Source organism: Euleptes europaea, chromosome 5, assembly GCF_029931775.1.
Source record: "Euleptes europaea isolate rEulEur1 chromosome 5, rEulEur1.hap1, whole genome shotgun sequence".
Taxonomy (NCBI): domain Eukaryota; kingdom Metazoa; phylum Chordata; class Lepidosauria; order Squamata; family Sphaerodactylidae; genus Euleptes; species Euleptes europaea.
The window spans coordinates 76,145,926-76,163,388 of NC_079316.1; the positions used below are offsets into that span (position 1 = coordinate 76,145,926).

The 17,463-nt window shown below is 41.3% G+C and overlaps 1 protein-coding gene across 1 annotated transcript in view; it reads right to left on the minus strand.

Moving 5' to 3' along the window:
- Window positions 1–17,463, minus strand: part of TCERG1L (transcription elongation regulator 1 like) — a 211,944-nt gene that overhangs the window by 148,755 nt on the left and 45,726 nt on the right. Inside the window, exon 4 of the mRNA XM_056849627.1 lies at window positions 14,902–15,069. Within this exon, the coding sequence (XP_056705605.1) occupies window positions 14,902–15,069 (168 nt within the window). The remainder of the gene's footprint in view (window positions 1–14,901; window positions 15,070–17,463) is intronic.

Genomic DNA, 17,463 nt, shown 5'->3' on the forward strand with positions numbered 1-17,463 from the left:
CTTAGCTAAGTCTACAGGCCAGTAATTCTAAAATGAAGGGAGAAATCTGAATAGGAGTAGATCCAGGAGGCAGTGATTCAAATTGGAAGAAACTGCTCCTGGCAAATATCATAATTGTGGCACATGATACATTTAGTGTGATCTGTTTCTTATCTCCTCAAGTGGTTTACTAAATTGACATGGTAATTGGGGCATTTTGTAAACTACAAAATATTAAAAATATAGAAAATTTAACCAAAAAAAGTTTAGGTTTTGCAAACGGAACTCATAAGCACAGTATTAAAAAAATATATACCAGTATCTTTGACCTAAAGCAGGATGTTTCACACAGAGTAAGACAAGCTCTTTTTCCTCCACAAAACAGTTGCTTGAAGAATAATATAATAATGCACACAAAGTACAAATAAATATGCCAAATGAAATGGGAGAGAAAACTCCAGCATGTGCAGTTTTTATTGTTCTGTTTCAAGAACAGTATTCCCTTTCTGCTAGTTTTCTTTCAAATATTGCTGCTTAATAAGCAGAGCCGAGAATATCCAGTGAACTGCCCCATCTTAGTGTTTAACATAATAGTTTTCTTATTCGAGATATCCAATATATGGCTAATAACGTTAAAAAAAAACACTTATGAATTCCCAATATGACAAAAGAGCCTTTTGGTTCAGCTGGAAGCAGAAAGACTTTAATTCTTGAAGTCTATAACACTTTTTCCCTCAAAAAAATGATTTTAGGTGGCTTTTTTTGTTGTTGTTTGCATTGGCATTTGCAAATTCAACCACTTCAACGTGTGTGTGTGTGTGTGTGTGTGTGTGTGTGTGTAAAGTGCCTTCAAGTCGCAGCCGACTTATAGCGACCCCTTTTGGGGTTTTCATGGCAAGAGACTAACAGAGGTGGTTTGCCAGTGCCTTCCTCTGCACAGCAACCCTGGTCTTCCTTGGTGGTCTCCCATCCAAATACTAACCAGGGCTGACCCTGCTTAACTTCTGAGATCTGACGAGATCAGGCTAGCCTGGGTCATCCTTTACTTCAACATCCTATAGCTTAAATGTGGCCCAATCTATGGGCAATCAGCCATTTCACAGGTCATTTGTTCCTCTTTTATAGTAGGATAATATTCTTAACATTTACTATTTGCTGACAAGTGCATTTCTAGCCATTATGTTTCATGTGCAGAAATCAATACTTTATCAACGATAAACACTACAGAAAAGATAGGGAGAGACTCCATCAGTGTTCTGGCCCATTTTCCTTAGCTTGTGTTAGCTTGAGCTATAGAAAAGGCCATCAATCTACAAAAAGTAAACTATGATGAGATTCTGGAAACAGACAATGCATTCTTTCGTGATTCCTAAGATATGTGAAGCCCATCCACAGGAAATAAAACTATACAGTCTGCCATAGAACTCATTAGTGGAAAATCTTGCAGATGTTGGAAAAGAGCCACATGATATGTAACAATAATGCCATTCAACTGTCTTGCTCTTTCATGGAGCACCATGATGTCATAGTACTTCAGCAAGATGTTAACTCTATATAGTGGCTTTCCACAAAGAGTTCACCTAGCATAAAAGAGGCTACTTCAAGCTAGACCTCTGTTCTGATCTAGTATTAGGCAACACCTTAAACCCTCAAAGTAGGGTAGCCAACCTCCAGGCAGTGGCTGGAGATCTCCTGCTATTACAACTGATCCCCAGCTGATAGAGATCAGTTCACCTGGAGAAAATGGCCGCTTTGGCCATTGTACTCTATGGCATTGAAGTCCCTCCCCTCTCCAAACCCTGCCCTCCTTAGGCTCCGCCCCCAACATCTCCAGGTAGTTCCCAACCCAGAGCTGGCAACCCTACCTCAAAGAGATTGATCCAGTTTGACCTAAGTACTTGCATTTAAGACAGTATAGTCTTTTGGACTTGATACAATGCCGCTGACAGTTTGAAGCCAAATTCTTTTTCTATTTCAACTCTGACAATTTGAAACAGTATTATTATTTTTTTAATTTGAAAATGATGACAGCTAGACTTTTAAACCAGTTATATGTGGGTGGTTTTAAAGGTAGGATTTGTTTTTTGTTTTTTGTTGTTTGTTGACAAAAATGTACTAAGGCAAAAATTATCTACGGAAAGCCAACCACAAGTATCAAGGACAGACATTAATCTGAAAGATCCATTCCCAATAATATATTGAATGGGAAATGATCACTGAATAACTATAAAGATTCATTTGCTCACTTCATTGCCCCACATTAATTGTGGGAAAATAATAATCTGTTGTGAATAAATGAACAGCTGATTTCCCCCTCTTCATCTATTAGCAAATTAGCCACAAATGATTAACTTTTCTCATAGCTGAATCATTCCAAATAATGTTTTCCATGACTAAATTTTGCTGTCACATGCCCAAGAAAATAAGTCCACATAGACAAAAAAGGGAGACAGGACAGTGTCTCAGACGCTGACAGTCAGAAACAGAGGGCTGTACATGGGTCAAAGGTTATGATTCCATGATTGTTCCACAAAATGAGGCCAATGACAAAAATGTGAGAATATTGTATCCACTGTTGATCATATGGCTATATGTTTTGTTCTCTGGCAATTATTTCAATGGTCATAAGTATTATGCCCCATCTGAAAGGAGCCCTGGTTTTGTTTACTGCAGAGGATGAACAATCCTCTCTGAAGAAACCACTGATGATACTTGGATAATGTTGCTATTAAAATCCTGTTTTACTGTCAGCAAAATTTGCTAATGAGGCAAGCTGACAAATGTATGGAAGTCCATGTGGTGAGTTCCCTGGCATTAAGGAGCGTTTTTTACATGTAATGTTGTTTGGCCGTTAAGTTACTGATAGGAAAAATACTTAGTCACTTCCCAGCTGTTCAGTGGCAAGCTAAAACATAAAATCCAAACCATTAAATAAGTCTGAAAGCAAGAGAACAGGTGGCAAATGGTTTATATGGCAGATGGTGTCTTTTTTAATATTTGTACTCGTTGCTAATTTACAGTGCGAGAGTCCATAACTACCAAGTTGTATTTTACCTTTCTCACTCCAGACATTAGTGAATTGTAGGAGGGCGTATGAAAACAAATTCCATAATTTTTCGGCTTAAAAGGGAACGTTACGCTTTGGCCTGCTTCATGTAGATGCAACGATCATAAAACATATAACCAATTTCTAACTCCAGGTGTCCCTTGCCTTCCAAATGGGAATCAAATCTGAATGTTGGTGGGTTCCAGAAGCTTACACCAATGCCAATTTTCGTTTCTGTCTAAAAAAGATCCAGAAATTACTATGCAGACAGTAACAAACAGATTTTTTTTTCTCCTTCTAGGTGAGAACAAGTTTATAGTAGACAGGTGCACGGAAGGTTTCCATCAGATAGCTTGATCGTACTTCTACAGGCAGGCCACCAGAAAACCTGCTTCTTTTTGGCATCTTCCACCCTTTTGTCTGGACCATGGATAGGTAAGCAAATGACTAAATAAAAACTGAAGAACGGGGCGGGGGGAAAGAGCTGAGAGAAACAATGGCATGCAACATTAATTTCTCTAAATTAAAACAGAAACAATCATAGCTCTGTAAATACCACCCAATGCTTAAAATTATCATCTGCTAAATTCACAGTGCAAGACTAGAGATAAACAAGGTTGGCAACTGTTTTGTGGAATATGGCATAATGCTATGAACCCAATACTTCTGTGTGCGTTTGTGACTTCTTACAGAAAATGTAGTATGTATAGTAGGGTTGCCAACCTCCAGGTACCAGCTGGGGATCTCCTGCTATTACAATTGATCTCCAGCCGATAGAGCTCAGTTCACCTTTGGAAAATGGCCACTTTGGCAATTGGACTTGAATGGCATTGAAGTCTTTTCCCTCCCCAAACCCTCCCCTCCTCAGGCTTCACCCCAAAAACCTCCCACCAGTGGTGAAGAGGGACCTGGCAACCCTAATGTATAGTAAGGCTATGTCTGTAGGTTTGCCAGCTCTGGGGTGGGAAATTCCTGGGGATTTGGGGGCAGAGCCTGAAGAGGGCAGGGTTTGGAGCGGGGGGGCTTCAAAACCATAGAGTCCAATTGCCAAAGCAGCAGCTTTCTCAAGGGGAACTGATCTCTGTCACCTGGAGATCAGTTGTAATAGCAGGAGATCTCCAGCTAGTACCTGGAGGTTGAGCAACCCAATTACACACCTCTGCACCTCTACCTAAGGTTAGAAACTCAGTACAGACAACTGCTACTACTAGTTGGTGATAACAATGATATATTCAGTGTAACAATCTGCTACAGTTATAACAATGTGCTACTAAGTCAATAGAGTCAAAAATGTACTATTGTACTTTCAATAGTACATTTTTGACTCTATTGACTTTGTAGCACATTGTTATAACTGTAGCAGATTGTTACACTGAATATATCATTGTTATCACCAACTAGTAGTAGCAGTTGTCAGTACCTGGAGGTTGGCAACCCTAGAAAGAGAGGGAGGAGTTATAGAGGACTCCAAGGGTTTGTACTGGGGGGGGGGAATAATGGAAACATGGGACAGAAGGAAATAATGGAGAAAAGGGACTGGCAGAGAAGGAGGAAAATTGGTTAACATTTCAGTTTTAGTTGAATAGAACTTAAGGCAGAAATGACATCCAGTACAAAAAGCAGTAGGAGCCCCATGGGGCAGAGTGTTAAGCTGCAGTACTGCAGTCAAAAGCTCTGCTCACAACCTGAGTTCGATCCCGACAGAAGTTGGTTTCAGGTAGCTAGCTCAAGGTTGACTCAGCCTTCCAGCCTTCCGAGGTTGGTAAAATGAGTACCCTGCTTGCTGGGGGTAAAGGGAAGATGACTGGGGAAGGCACTGGCAAACCACCCTGCAAACAAAGTCTGCCTAGAAAACGTCGGGATGTGATGTCACCCGATGGGTCAGGAACGACCCAGTGCTTGCACAGGGGACCTTTACCTTTACAAAAAAACAGTAAGACAACAGAGATATCACAACGAAAAGGCATAGAGAGATCAGAAGAAGAAAAGCAGAGCTGCTGCCCACTGGCAGTGATAATGAATAAATAATGAATAAAATGGTAAGACCTAAAGGTAGGAGACAAAGAGAAGACCATTCTTATGGAGTTCCAGATGGAGAGAGAAAGAAGAACTGTCAAATTGTCAATAAAGGATGGGGAAAAGGACTCATACAGTGCAACCATATCTACTCCAGGCCAAGCTTATTGATATCCATGGTGTTAGATGTGAGTAACTCTGCATAGGACTGTGCTGTAACAAAGCTAAGGGTAGAGCTACGTCTCCATCAAATCTCAAAGACCATAACGAAGAAAGAAAAATAGAATCATCAATTGTTCCAGGAGCTAAAATTAAGTCAAGTAAAAGAAGAGAAAACTGAAAATGTGATTTAGCAAGAAGAAGAAGAAGAAGAAGAAGAAGAAGAAGAAGAAGAAGAAGAAGAAGAAGAGTTGTTTTTTATATGCTGACTTTCTCTACCTTTTAAGGAGAATCAAACCGGGTTACAGTCTCCTTCCCTTCTTCTTCCCACAACAGACACCTGGTGAGGTAGGTGAGGCTGAGAGAGCTCAAAGAGAACTGTGACTAGCTCAACGTCACCTAGCTGGCTTCATGTGTGTATGTGTGTGTAAAGTGTCGTCAAGTCACAGCCGACTTATGGCGACCCCTTATGGGGTTTTCATGCCAAGAGACTAACAAAGGTAGTTTGCCATTGCCTTCCTCTGAAGAGCAACCCTGGTATTCTTTGGTGGTCTCCCATCCAAATACTAACCAGGGCTGACCCTGCTTAGCTTCCGAGATCTGACGAGATCGGGCTGTACCATGCTGCCTTCCTTCCTACGGCTTCATGTGTAGGAGTGTGGAATCAAACCCGGTTCTCCAGATTAGAGTCCACCGCTCCTAACCACTACACCACTTTGGCTCTCAGTAACTGATTATTAAAAAATTCAGAGAAAATTCAGCAGTTATACAAATGAAAAACCACAGTAAAAAGGAACTCTCTGACAAGGGACATATAACAAAGACTGCATATGGGAAACAAGATGGTGGACAAATGGGCAACAGTGGCAAGGTGGTATTAGGCAGCTGTGGTAGAAATAGAAGCAATAGGCAGTGGGCTCTACTGCAAGCACTCTAGGAAAGAAGGAAAAAGAAAGAAAGGTGTTCTGTGGGTGGCGAAAATGTTCACCAAATACACACATATCTCGGTTCATTTCAGCATTACAGTCTGAAGTCCCTTAGTTCTATACTGCTGTCAAAGTGATGTAGAATCAGATTTCTCTGGCTGGACTAAAAAGACCCTACAACGAGGTGTATTGATATTGATTCACAACCTGTATTGCCAAAAGACTCATGTTTGCTTTATTATCTTTGTTAATCACCTCGGGACTGCCTGCAGATTCTGCCCAAGGATTTCACAGACAAAGTGATTTGGGAATCACAAATATTACACAAGCCAAGGAAATTACTTTAACTTGCTCCACAACATGTGATTTTTCACCTTCGGAATTGCTGCTTTCAGAAATAGATCTCGCTGCCCTCTTAAGGCAGAGTGAGGAGGTAAAGAGCAGGCATCTTTGAGTTTAGCTTCTAATTTGCAGCTCAGGGTTAGCCGTGGGAATGTAAAAGGATTTTGCATGTGTGTGTGTTAAGTGCCATCATGTCACTTCCGACTCATGGTGACCCTATGAATCAACGTCCTCCAAAACATCCTATTTTTAACAGCCTTGCTCAGGTCTTGCAAATTGAGGGCTGTGGCTTCCTTTATAGAGTCAATCCATCTCTTGTTGGGTCCTCCACTTTTCCTGCTGCCTTCAACTTTTCCTAGCATGATTATCTTTTCCAGTGACTCTTGTTTTCTTATAATGTACAACAGCCTCAGTTTAGTCATTGTAGCTTCTGGGGGCAGTTCAAGCTTGATTTGTTCTATAACCCACTGATTTGTTTTTGCACTCCACGGTATCCGTAACACTCTCCTCCAACACCACATTTGAAAGGAATCTACTTTCTTCCTAAGCTTTCCTATTTTGTATGTTCACTAGTTCAAATCAGACTTCAGTGACTCATGTGGAGTCTTTTAAACTGCAGATAAAACTGCAGCTGCCATGTAAACTGAGGGATGAAGTTGTAGCTGCTGAATATATTTAATTTACAAACAGTGACAGAAAAAACTGACAATCAGCATTGATAACAGTTATTCAGTGTATGGAGATTAAGTCTCCCCTCAATCCATGGCTTTGCTGGCTGCTCACCCTTTTGTTATGCTGATGACTCACAATTATCAGCTGCTACTCACTTAATTGTTATATATAAGTATGGTTGCCAACCTCCAGGTACTAGCTGGAAATCTCCTGCTATTACAACTGATCTCCAGCAGATAGAGATCAGTTCCCCTGGAAAAAATGGCCACTTTGGAAGGTGAACTCTATGGCATTGAAGTCCCTCCCCTCCCCAAACTCCGCCCTCCTCAGGCTCCACCCCCAAAAATCTCCAGGTATTTCCCAACCCGGAGCTGGCAACCCTATATATTAAGGAAGAAGAGTTGCAGTTTACAGGAAGCAGAGGGATTCTGTCTACAAGTGGAAATGTTGGGTTTAAAGGAAAACATGGTTTAGTCAGCTTGGAACCCGCCCCCCAATGCATTTCCTCAAAAAACTTTAATTTTTAATCATTAGTGTAATTTATACATCAGAAGACATTAAAATCAACTGGAAAAGCACTAAACACTAAAAGTAACAGATGTAAACAAGAATGAAACCTTCAGCTAACATTCTGCAAGGAAGCTGAACTGAATGCTTGTGGGAAAAGAACTTCAGGAAGGAAGAACTTGGATTCCTTAAAGAAGAAAAAGAAGAGTTGGTTTTTATACCCCACGTTTTCTCTACCTTTAAGGAGTCTCAAAGTGGCTTACAATCATCTTCCCTTCCCCTCCCTACACCTTGTGAGGTAGGTGGGGCTGGGAGAGTTCTGAGATCACCCACCAGGCTTCTCGTGTAGGCGTGGGGAAACAAACCCAGTTCTCCAGATTAGTCCACTGCTCTTAACCACGACACCACTAAAGAACCAATCATCAACAGGTCTGTGCATCTGTAGAACCGTTTTAGTATGAACCAGGATGTGCATTCCATTCTGGAGCCACCAATTCATGCACAACTAGTTCTCCCTGGTGACCAACAGACTGGGGCAATTGATATCCCAGCACTATCAATGGCTCTTACAGAGTTAGATAAGCAAGACTGAGCAATTAGTTTCCTAATCTATCAAACACATTTCTCCTCAATGCCTTCAAATGCACTGGAAAGTATTTCAGTAAAACGGTTGTTCGGTATAAATGACTCCGCAGCTTCTATCTAACCCAATTATATAACCACAGAGACAACAATAGCATTAAATAGATAGCTTGAAGATACATATGACAGATTCTTCTATTTTACACTTTTGTACACATTACGACAAGCTTGCCCAATCTCGACTTTATGGAAGGCAAACACAGGAAGAGAGCTCATTATCATATTATCCAACAAATCAGATCATAAAAATATACAATGGTCTCTAGGGTTCACAGATGGTGTTCTTTCAAAGATTTATTTTGGTAAGAGTTGGGGCAAATAAGTTATGCTTTATAAATGTCAACATAGTGATCTTGTTCACCGAAAGGCAGACTGCCTGTAAAATATATTCTACACTTGGGCTCATCTCTATATTAGATTATTTGTTTTCTTGATGTTTTCCCAATCATTAAGTTCTGCAGAGAAACAGAAATGTAATTTTGTTCTTGGCAGCAGGGTACTACTTTTGACCAATTGACCATTCTTTTTTTCTTTCAAGGGAAGGAACTTTAATTTCACTTCAATATCTTGTCAACTGTTCAATAGAAAATATCAAGGTTCAAGGTTCAGGTTTATTGCACGTGGCCAAAGGCTGTTACAAAAAATAAAACCACAATAAAATCATGTAACAATCTTTGATAACAATTACTTTTACATTTTAGTACCAAATTAAAACACAAACAAAGAAAAGGAAATTCTCTAAACCGCAGAAACGTATCAAAGTATTGAGCATAAAACATTGTTTACAATCAAAATTATTTAACATTTAACCAACCAAAAACAGGAGCCGCTCATAACTTAGAGTCGTAGCTTTTAACACTTGCCTGGTTAGAACTCACTTCTATGAATAGAGAATCTCACTTCTTACCATTCCAACCTCATGTAAATGGGATTTGTAGTTCAGTTTGAATTGATTTTAATGCATTGGGCCAGCCTGGACCGAATTTTCTTTGCTGCTAGAGCAAAGAGGGCAACTTTATATGAGACAGCTGGCTCCGTGTCTGCAAGGAGATATTGAACCTTCTCTTTCATTGTACGGTGGTCCAACTTGGCCAAGATTGTCCCTAAGAATTTTGGTCTTGGAGCAAGATATAAAGGGCAAACCAGCATAGAATGGCATAGGTGTTCCAGTTCTGAGCCTCCACAAATATATGTTCTCTGGGCAACTGTCATTGGGACATCGCCACTGAGCATCGCGATGTCATTGGGACATCGCCTTTGAGCATCGTCATTTGCAAGGTTTGAAAACAGATTGAAGTAAAAGCTGAACGTAATTTAAAGAATATAATCATAGACAAGGTTCCCTAGAATGATCTATAAATCTGGACTCTGCAATTGAAGTCTGCTTGGGAAACCCCTTCAACAACATCTGGAACATCATAGAAGGATTCTATTGTAGGATTCTACTGAAGGAAACTATTGAAGGATTCTGTTGTAGTTGGATGGCCATAGGGGTTCTTTTAGGCTTAATGCAAAATAAGGACCTGGGAGCTGGCTCACTGGAGCTCTCTTCAGTTTGTACCAATAATTAAACAGGGCTTTGTAAGCATGTGCCCACAAGGAAGGAAGGCCCATTTCTGCTCTCATTAAGGCAGCTGGAGTATTAGGAGGTAGAGCTAGAATCTTTTTCCGAAATAGATTTTGGATTCTCTTCAGGTTAGCTATAAGAACATCATTCCAGCCCCATACCTCAATGCCATATGAGAGCTGTGCAATCACCTTACTCTGGAATATATTACCAGATCTATCAGGTAGCCCCCTTTGGTTTTAAAATGGTGCCTATTGTCCGGAGAGCTGTTGCTTTTGTAATTTCTAGGTGGCCCTTCCAAGAAAGTGTGTCACTAAATGTGATCCCCAAGTATTTACAAGTTCGACATTGGTTGACCAGGAAATTATCTATAGACCATCACCTTGGTCTTAGAATAATTGATGGTTAGATGTTCTTCCTTGCAATAGAAAATATCATGCGTAAGCTGCTTTGTGGGATAAAATAGGTATTGGATATACTACTATAAGAAACATTTCCACTAAAGCCACGACTTCTTAAACAGTTTGGGGAAAAAACTTCTGTCCCACTCATAATTCACATTCATCCAGCCATTCAACAGTCATTCTCCCAGTGGTGCTTCTCTGCTTGGGTTCCATTTCGAGGTGGCCAAGAGCTCCTTTCTTTCTTGAGCTCCTGCACCCACTTGCCTGGCTGCAGTTGTAGAAAAGACAGCAAGGTGGGAGTTGATTCTCCCCCCAGCACCTGGAACACTTCTGTACCAGCATTAAAGGAGATTGGGGGGGGTAGAGATTAGAGGAAGACATTCCTCCCCACCTTTTTGCTGCTGTTGTAGGAAGTTCTTGAAACCAAGGAGAGGAATTTGGAAAATTCACAGTGCTCCCAATTGCACTGTCAGGAGCACAGCGGCTGTGGCTCAGTGGTAGAGCATCTGCTTGGCATGCAGAAGGTCTCAGGTTCAATCCCTGGCATCTCCAGTTAAAGGGACTGGGCAAGTAGGTGATGTGAAAAACCTGGAGAGCTGCTGCTGGTCTGAGTAGACAATACTGACTTCGATGGACCAAGGAACTGATTCAGTATAAGGCAGCTTCATGGGTGTTCATTACAAGTAGGGAATGAGGCCCATTTAAAAATGGGTTGATGCTCATTTAAAAAATTCAAAAAGCCCAATTCCAAATTAGGGAAGGGCTGACCATTATGACTCTTGAACATGTTGTTCAGAATATCTTCACAATGAGTCAAAACCCATTCACATGACAAGTAGGAAGTTTAATCCCCTCTAAAGTAGGAATGCTTTTCTCTCGTATCTGCTTAAAATTTGTGAGGAAGATTCCTGGGGTGATTCTCTGAGAATTTGGTCCCAGTTGTGTGGGATTGGGACGCAAAATGTATTGTGCTGATTTAAGTCCCACCCATTTAAGTCTCCTATCTCATTTTTGTACATCTGTTTGTAGTTGAGCACGTGACATTGCATGGGTGAGACACTGAGCCCCTGATAATTTTATCCCAGTTGGGTAGAAAGGGGGGGGAGTTTATACAGAAATATATCACCAGTTGAAACCATAGGGAATAAATAAAGAGTATAATAAATCATCTGAACATGTATATTAATTATAGTAAAGAATATAAAAGAAAGATTACTAACAAGCAAAGAAATTCAAATCTAAATAAAAATTTTGTTCAAAGCTGTAATGGATCATAGAGGATTGTCTTCAGACAGAATATTATTATGCTTTACGATATTGAACTGCTTTTTTTTTATTATTATTATCTGCACCAGAAAACTATACAAAAGCATCACAGGAGGGGTACATGTGGAGGAAGATCTTGTGTATTGCAAGGATACCTGTGGGATGCAACACATTTCTCTGAATTCTGCACACACACATTGTTCTTCCTTCCCCTGTTATCCCTGTCAACAACATCCAGTCTACCCAGAGTCAAGACAGACAACACTACCTACCATCATTGCAACTAATTCCAGAAGTTCAGCTCCACCATCTTCTACAGGAGTTAGTGACAAATATCCATCCACTCATATGAGGAAAACAAAACAGAGCATTCAAGGATACAGCTAAGGTGGATGGTGGACCTGATACCTGTGGCCTGTGACCCCAATAGACCCAGCTTCCAAAAATCAAGCTCTTTGTTTGCATAGCCCATTCTGTGTTCTATTTCTTTTGCTACTCTACAGGATGGCAGGACTGTGAGATCTGGAACAGGCAGACCAAGAGCATGCAAGCACAGTCTACGTATAAAAAAATGCCATGAACGGAAGGTGCCTGAAAAGTCCTGAAAACACATAATCCAACTACCTGCCCTAGAACCAGATGCTTCACGTACAGATGTGCCATAGGCAATGCCATGCGAAAAACTGTAGTGCCTGTCAGCTTTCTGCCAGCACATCATATGCAGCCACTGCCACATGTAAGATTAAGCCCTAAGTGTGCAGCAATTTCCAGCTGCAGCCATTAGCCCACTGGTTGGACCACGGGTTGTTAAGAGTGTACAGTTTCTAGCCTTGGAATGGGGCAACATGCACGCGATGGACTGGAGAGACACCCCTAATCCACATTCATGCCAGACATTAATGTCCTTCTGCATTACCATCAAGAGTGCCACATGCCAAAGGACAGGAACAAACAAGGCATCGCTTGCCAGAGGTGTCTGCACAATTCAAATGCCGTTTTCAGTTGTGCTTATTTCAAAGTCTTATTGTGAATTCTACAGGAGAGAAAATCTATGAATAATGCAATTTCTTGTGCATGATTGATAATGGGTTTATTGCTCAGGCACTCCTAACATGCTATTTGATATCCTATCAGCCTTATTTTCCAAAGGAAAACAAGTGCTGTCGAAACCTGACATGTTTATCATTGCAAAGCCAAGCCAAGCCAGTTATCGAAATAGAATAGCTCTTGGTATTACAATCTTCTGTCGAGCCTCAGGTAGTTCATACAGAGTACATGTTATAGTCGCTGTAAATTTTCAAAAAATGCATTTTGCAGGGCTGCCAAGGACTGCCAAGGTCTCTTCCTAGGCCCTGTCCCAGCACCCAGACCAAAGACAAATATGATTTGAAAGCAAATCCTATGACTCTCCTTGCTCACCTTGGGCCCCCAGGTGAGGAGGAGGAGGAGGAGGAGGAGGAAGAAGAAGAAGGAAGAAGAGTTGGTTTTTATATGTCAACTTTCTCTACCACTTAAGGAAGAATCAAACCAGCTTACAACCACCTTCCCTTTCCCTCCCCACAACATACATCCTGTGAGGTAGGTGGGGCTGAGAGAGCTGTGACTAGCCCAAGGTCACCCAGCTGGCTTCATGTGTAGGAGTGGGGAAACAACTCCAGTTCACCAGATTAGTGTCTGCCGTTCATGAGGAGAAGTGGGGAATCAAACCCAGTTCTCCAGATCAGAGTCCACCGTTCCAAACCACCGCTCTTAAGCACTACACCACGCTGGTGAGACAGAGAGGACATACCAGTAGTACTGAATGAATTACAATGACAAATAACATGCCCAAGATTATGCTTTATCCCAACGGAGCTGGTAAAAAATACCTTACCCATCACTGTAACCTGGAGTTCCAGGGTGAATACCTAGTATGCTCAAGAGCTAAGAAGAAGGGGTGGATCCAGCCAGCATTTCCACTGATGAAAAAGGGAGGTGGGGTCCCCCTTAAACTGCATGAAGCAGCTGAACAGAGTTTTCTAAAATTACATTTTCAGCTTGCTGTACTGAGGCAGCAAGCTGCTCAGGAGGTAGCGTGGCAGTGCCATCCCAAGGCCTGTCCCAACTACCACTCCCCTTAGGATCGCTCTGTGAATGGTATACAAACACCATAAAAGAAACACACACAAAAATGGGAAATTTCCCAAGAAAGTAGGCAGAATGGTCTTTTGACTATGCACAGAAATGGAAAGAAACAACAAAATATATATATCTGCCCATCTATAAATCCAACCTCAGAAAAAGAACAGTACTTCGAGCAGAGACTCAAGAGTGAACCAGAAAGAGGTTATATCCTTCTGGTCATAACACCCATCAATCAATCTTGCCACCTCATTCTGATCTCTGTCCCTCCAGTAAACCCTGTCAGGTTTTAAGCAGTTTCTCTCCCCTCTAGATAACAGACTCCTTCCATTCTCTTTGTGAAACACACTGAATTATGCATCAATGCCTTGAGTATTTATTCGATGTCCTAATTTTGTGATGTTGCAGCCGAAGAATGTTTCACCAAATGAGTTGCTTTTTAAAATTATTCCACAGCTCCCCCTCCAAAAATCAATCCTTTTCCACAACTTCTTGGCACTCCTTCTGCACCGTGGTTGGCAGCAGCTTTCATAACAAAAGGATGCGTGTTTTCAGAGCCCATCTGATCTCCACACTTTGGGATTTCAAACAACATGTGTCAACACTTCCAGGAAGGCACACAACAACACTGCATTCTGGTTGTCACATGATGCCAATGTATCATTTCAACCATTGTCAAGTCATCACTGAAGGCCCCACCGTTAAAGCAACTGAAGAGAATAAATGAATACTGAAAAAAGAGGGCTCTAGCACAGGTCCCTGAAGTGGGCAGAAATGAAACAGGCACAAAAACATTATCTTTTATTATGTGGGGAGGGGCCATGGCTCAGTGGTAGAGCATCTGCTTGGCATGCAGAAGGTCCCAGGTTCAATCTCTGGCATCTCCAATTAAAGGGACTAGGCAAGTAGGTGATGTGAAAGACCTCTGCCTGAGACCCTGGAGATCTGTTGGTGGTCTGAGTAGACAATACTGACTTCGATGAACCAAGGGTCTGATTCAGTATAAGGCTGCTTCATGTATGTGTGACATCAGAATTTTTTTTTTGTACTTAGGTCCTGTCCTTATCATTTTCAACTCCTGACCTCAAAAAGGAAGCTGCCTTAAAGCCTTCTTCACTGACCCCAGCTTCCATCACTGTTAATTTGGGAATCCACCTCATGAACTCTATCATGCAGCAGTTTGTTCTGGTCCCCTCTCTGGGAACCACCAAGACAAAATGGTAAAGTTCTATGGCTTAAAAGGCAGGCCCTTACCTGGGAAAGGTGATGTCAACACCGGTATTTTGATTGGTGACAAAGTGAGGACGTGACATGGCTGGACGTTGGCTGTAGATGGTCCCTGAGGGGCTTCTGCGTCAAGTGACACCATGGCTGCAGCAAATGCAATTCTCTGGTTACTGCCAGCAGGTTTAAGGCAACCACCTATGGAAAAATCAAGTAGGATTTGTATTAAGTTTGGTGAACACTAGAAAACTCTGCCATTCCCATAAGTTGGTTACTCGAATACCTGATGGCAGATAGAAGAAGAAGAAGAGTTAGTTTTTATATACTGACTTTCTCTACCACTTAAGGAAGAATCAAACTGGCTAACAATCACCTTCCCTTCTCCTCCCCACAATAGGTGGGGCTGAGAGAGCTCTAACAGAGCTATGACTAGCCCAAGGTCACCCAGCTGGCTTCATGTGTAGGAGATGGGAAACCAATCCAGTTCACCAGATTAGCCGCCGCCGCTCATGTGGAGGAGTGGGGAATCAAACCCGGTTCTCCAGATTGGAGTCCACCACTCCAAACCACCGCTCTTAACCACTACACCACGCTGTTACAAAAAAGGAACTCAGGGTGCAAAGGTATAATGCATACTGTAATCAGCTTGATGAGAGCAGAGGGGGAAGACTTGGGGGCAGAAAATTAGCATCTGTACTGAGGTAAGAATTCTTTGTCCCTCGGTTACTGTCTTCATTCAAATGACATCACTCGCGGCACTTCAACTTTTAGTCTGCAGTCAGTATCTGTCTACCTCAGAGAGCTGCTTTGAGAATGAAATGAAAGGAGGCTATATTGCATCCCTTCAGCCTCTCCTCATAGGACTTGGTCTCCAGACCCCTCACCATTTTACTGCCCTTCTCTGTACATGTTCCAGCTTCTATACATCCTTCTTGAATTGTGGTGCCCAAAACTGAACACGAGACTCTAGGTGAGGTCTAACCAGAGCAGAGCAAAACGATACCATCACTTTGTGTGATCTGGACACTACACTACACTTCTGTTGATGCAGCCCAAAATTTTATTTGCCTTTTTAGCTACCACATCACACTGCTGACTCATGTTCAGTGTTTGGGCTACTAAGACCACTAGAACCTTTTTGATTACACTACTGCCAAGACAAGCCTCTCCCATCCTATAATTATGCATTTGATTTTCCTACCTAAGTGCAGAACTTTACATTTATCTTTGTTGAAATCCATTCTATTAGTTTTAGCTTTAGCCCAGTTCTCCAGCATGAACTGTAATAAAGAGGGGTAGTGTCAGGTTTCAACCTTGTAAGGGGCAGAAATAATATGGCTAATTGAAATGAGAGCCCTATAAAAAAGAGCACAGTGTTGCCGCAATAAAGAAGAATGAACCTCTTCCTTCCTAACTTGCACCTCTACAGGAAACGGGTTTCGGGGGAGACCTTCGGCGTTCAATCATGGCTAAGTATGTTAACTAAACAAGGGAAATGGATAGTAAAAATCTTAAGGAAAGCTAATTTGACAATCACCAGCTGTTACCCTCCCTGTACTGAGCTGTGCATTCAAAAAATTAAGCAATCATTAGCTTATTATGTCGTTTAGCAAATGTTTGCAGTTCAGACAGAAATCCTTCAGGCACTAGAGGCAACAAATAACTGCAAAAAGCTCTGTTTGAACCGAGTCATGACTTTGGGCGTTTGGGGGCATTGCTCCTCCCCCCCTTTCAAGTATATTTGTTCAGTTTTCTTTTGCATGCTAAATAGACCCTGGGGTCTGCTCCTTGTTGCCCACCCTTGACTACTGGGAATACACCCCCCCCCGCAGCTGACAGATAAAATCCAGCTGGCCTAGATGAAGAGGCAGGATGAGCCATGCTTCCTGTTCCATTTTTGTTTATAGTCGTTCATTTTTGTGCCAAAAGTTTCAGTCCTTTGCCCTTCTACACTGCTGGTTTTGTAGAATCGATTGAATACTACACACACACATATGTAATGCATATATATATATATATATATATATATATATATATATATATATATATATAATGGAGAGACATATTAAAGATGCTATGTATGTGTATAATGTACTTCTTACATATATTTGTTGTTATCTTATGCCATTAAAGGTTATTTAAATTTGAATTTGAATTTGTACTTCTTACATATAACACTGATTATTGCTGAAAAAATAATTTCAAAAACACATACATTTGACAGGGGAAAATCAAGGTGACCAAACAGAAAATGGCACAAAAATAAAGAATCACAGCTTTGATATGTGCAAGGGACATGTATAAAATAATAATCCAAAGAGGGATTTTCTGGTTGAAACACCAGGGATGACAAAATCTCCCCTATCTGCTTAGAGACTACTAAGGGAATAACTCTATATGCCCCCAGACTCCTTAGATAGCTATCTCACACACCAGATCTAGTTTAAAACAAAATCATGCCCCAGACAGAGCCTCTTCTGACAAACCTTGTTTATTTGGTTTATTTAATTAATTTATTTAAGAATTTCACCCCACTTTTCTCTCTAGTGAAGACCCAAAGCAGCTTGTGTGTATGTGTTAAGTGCCATCAAG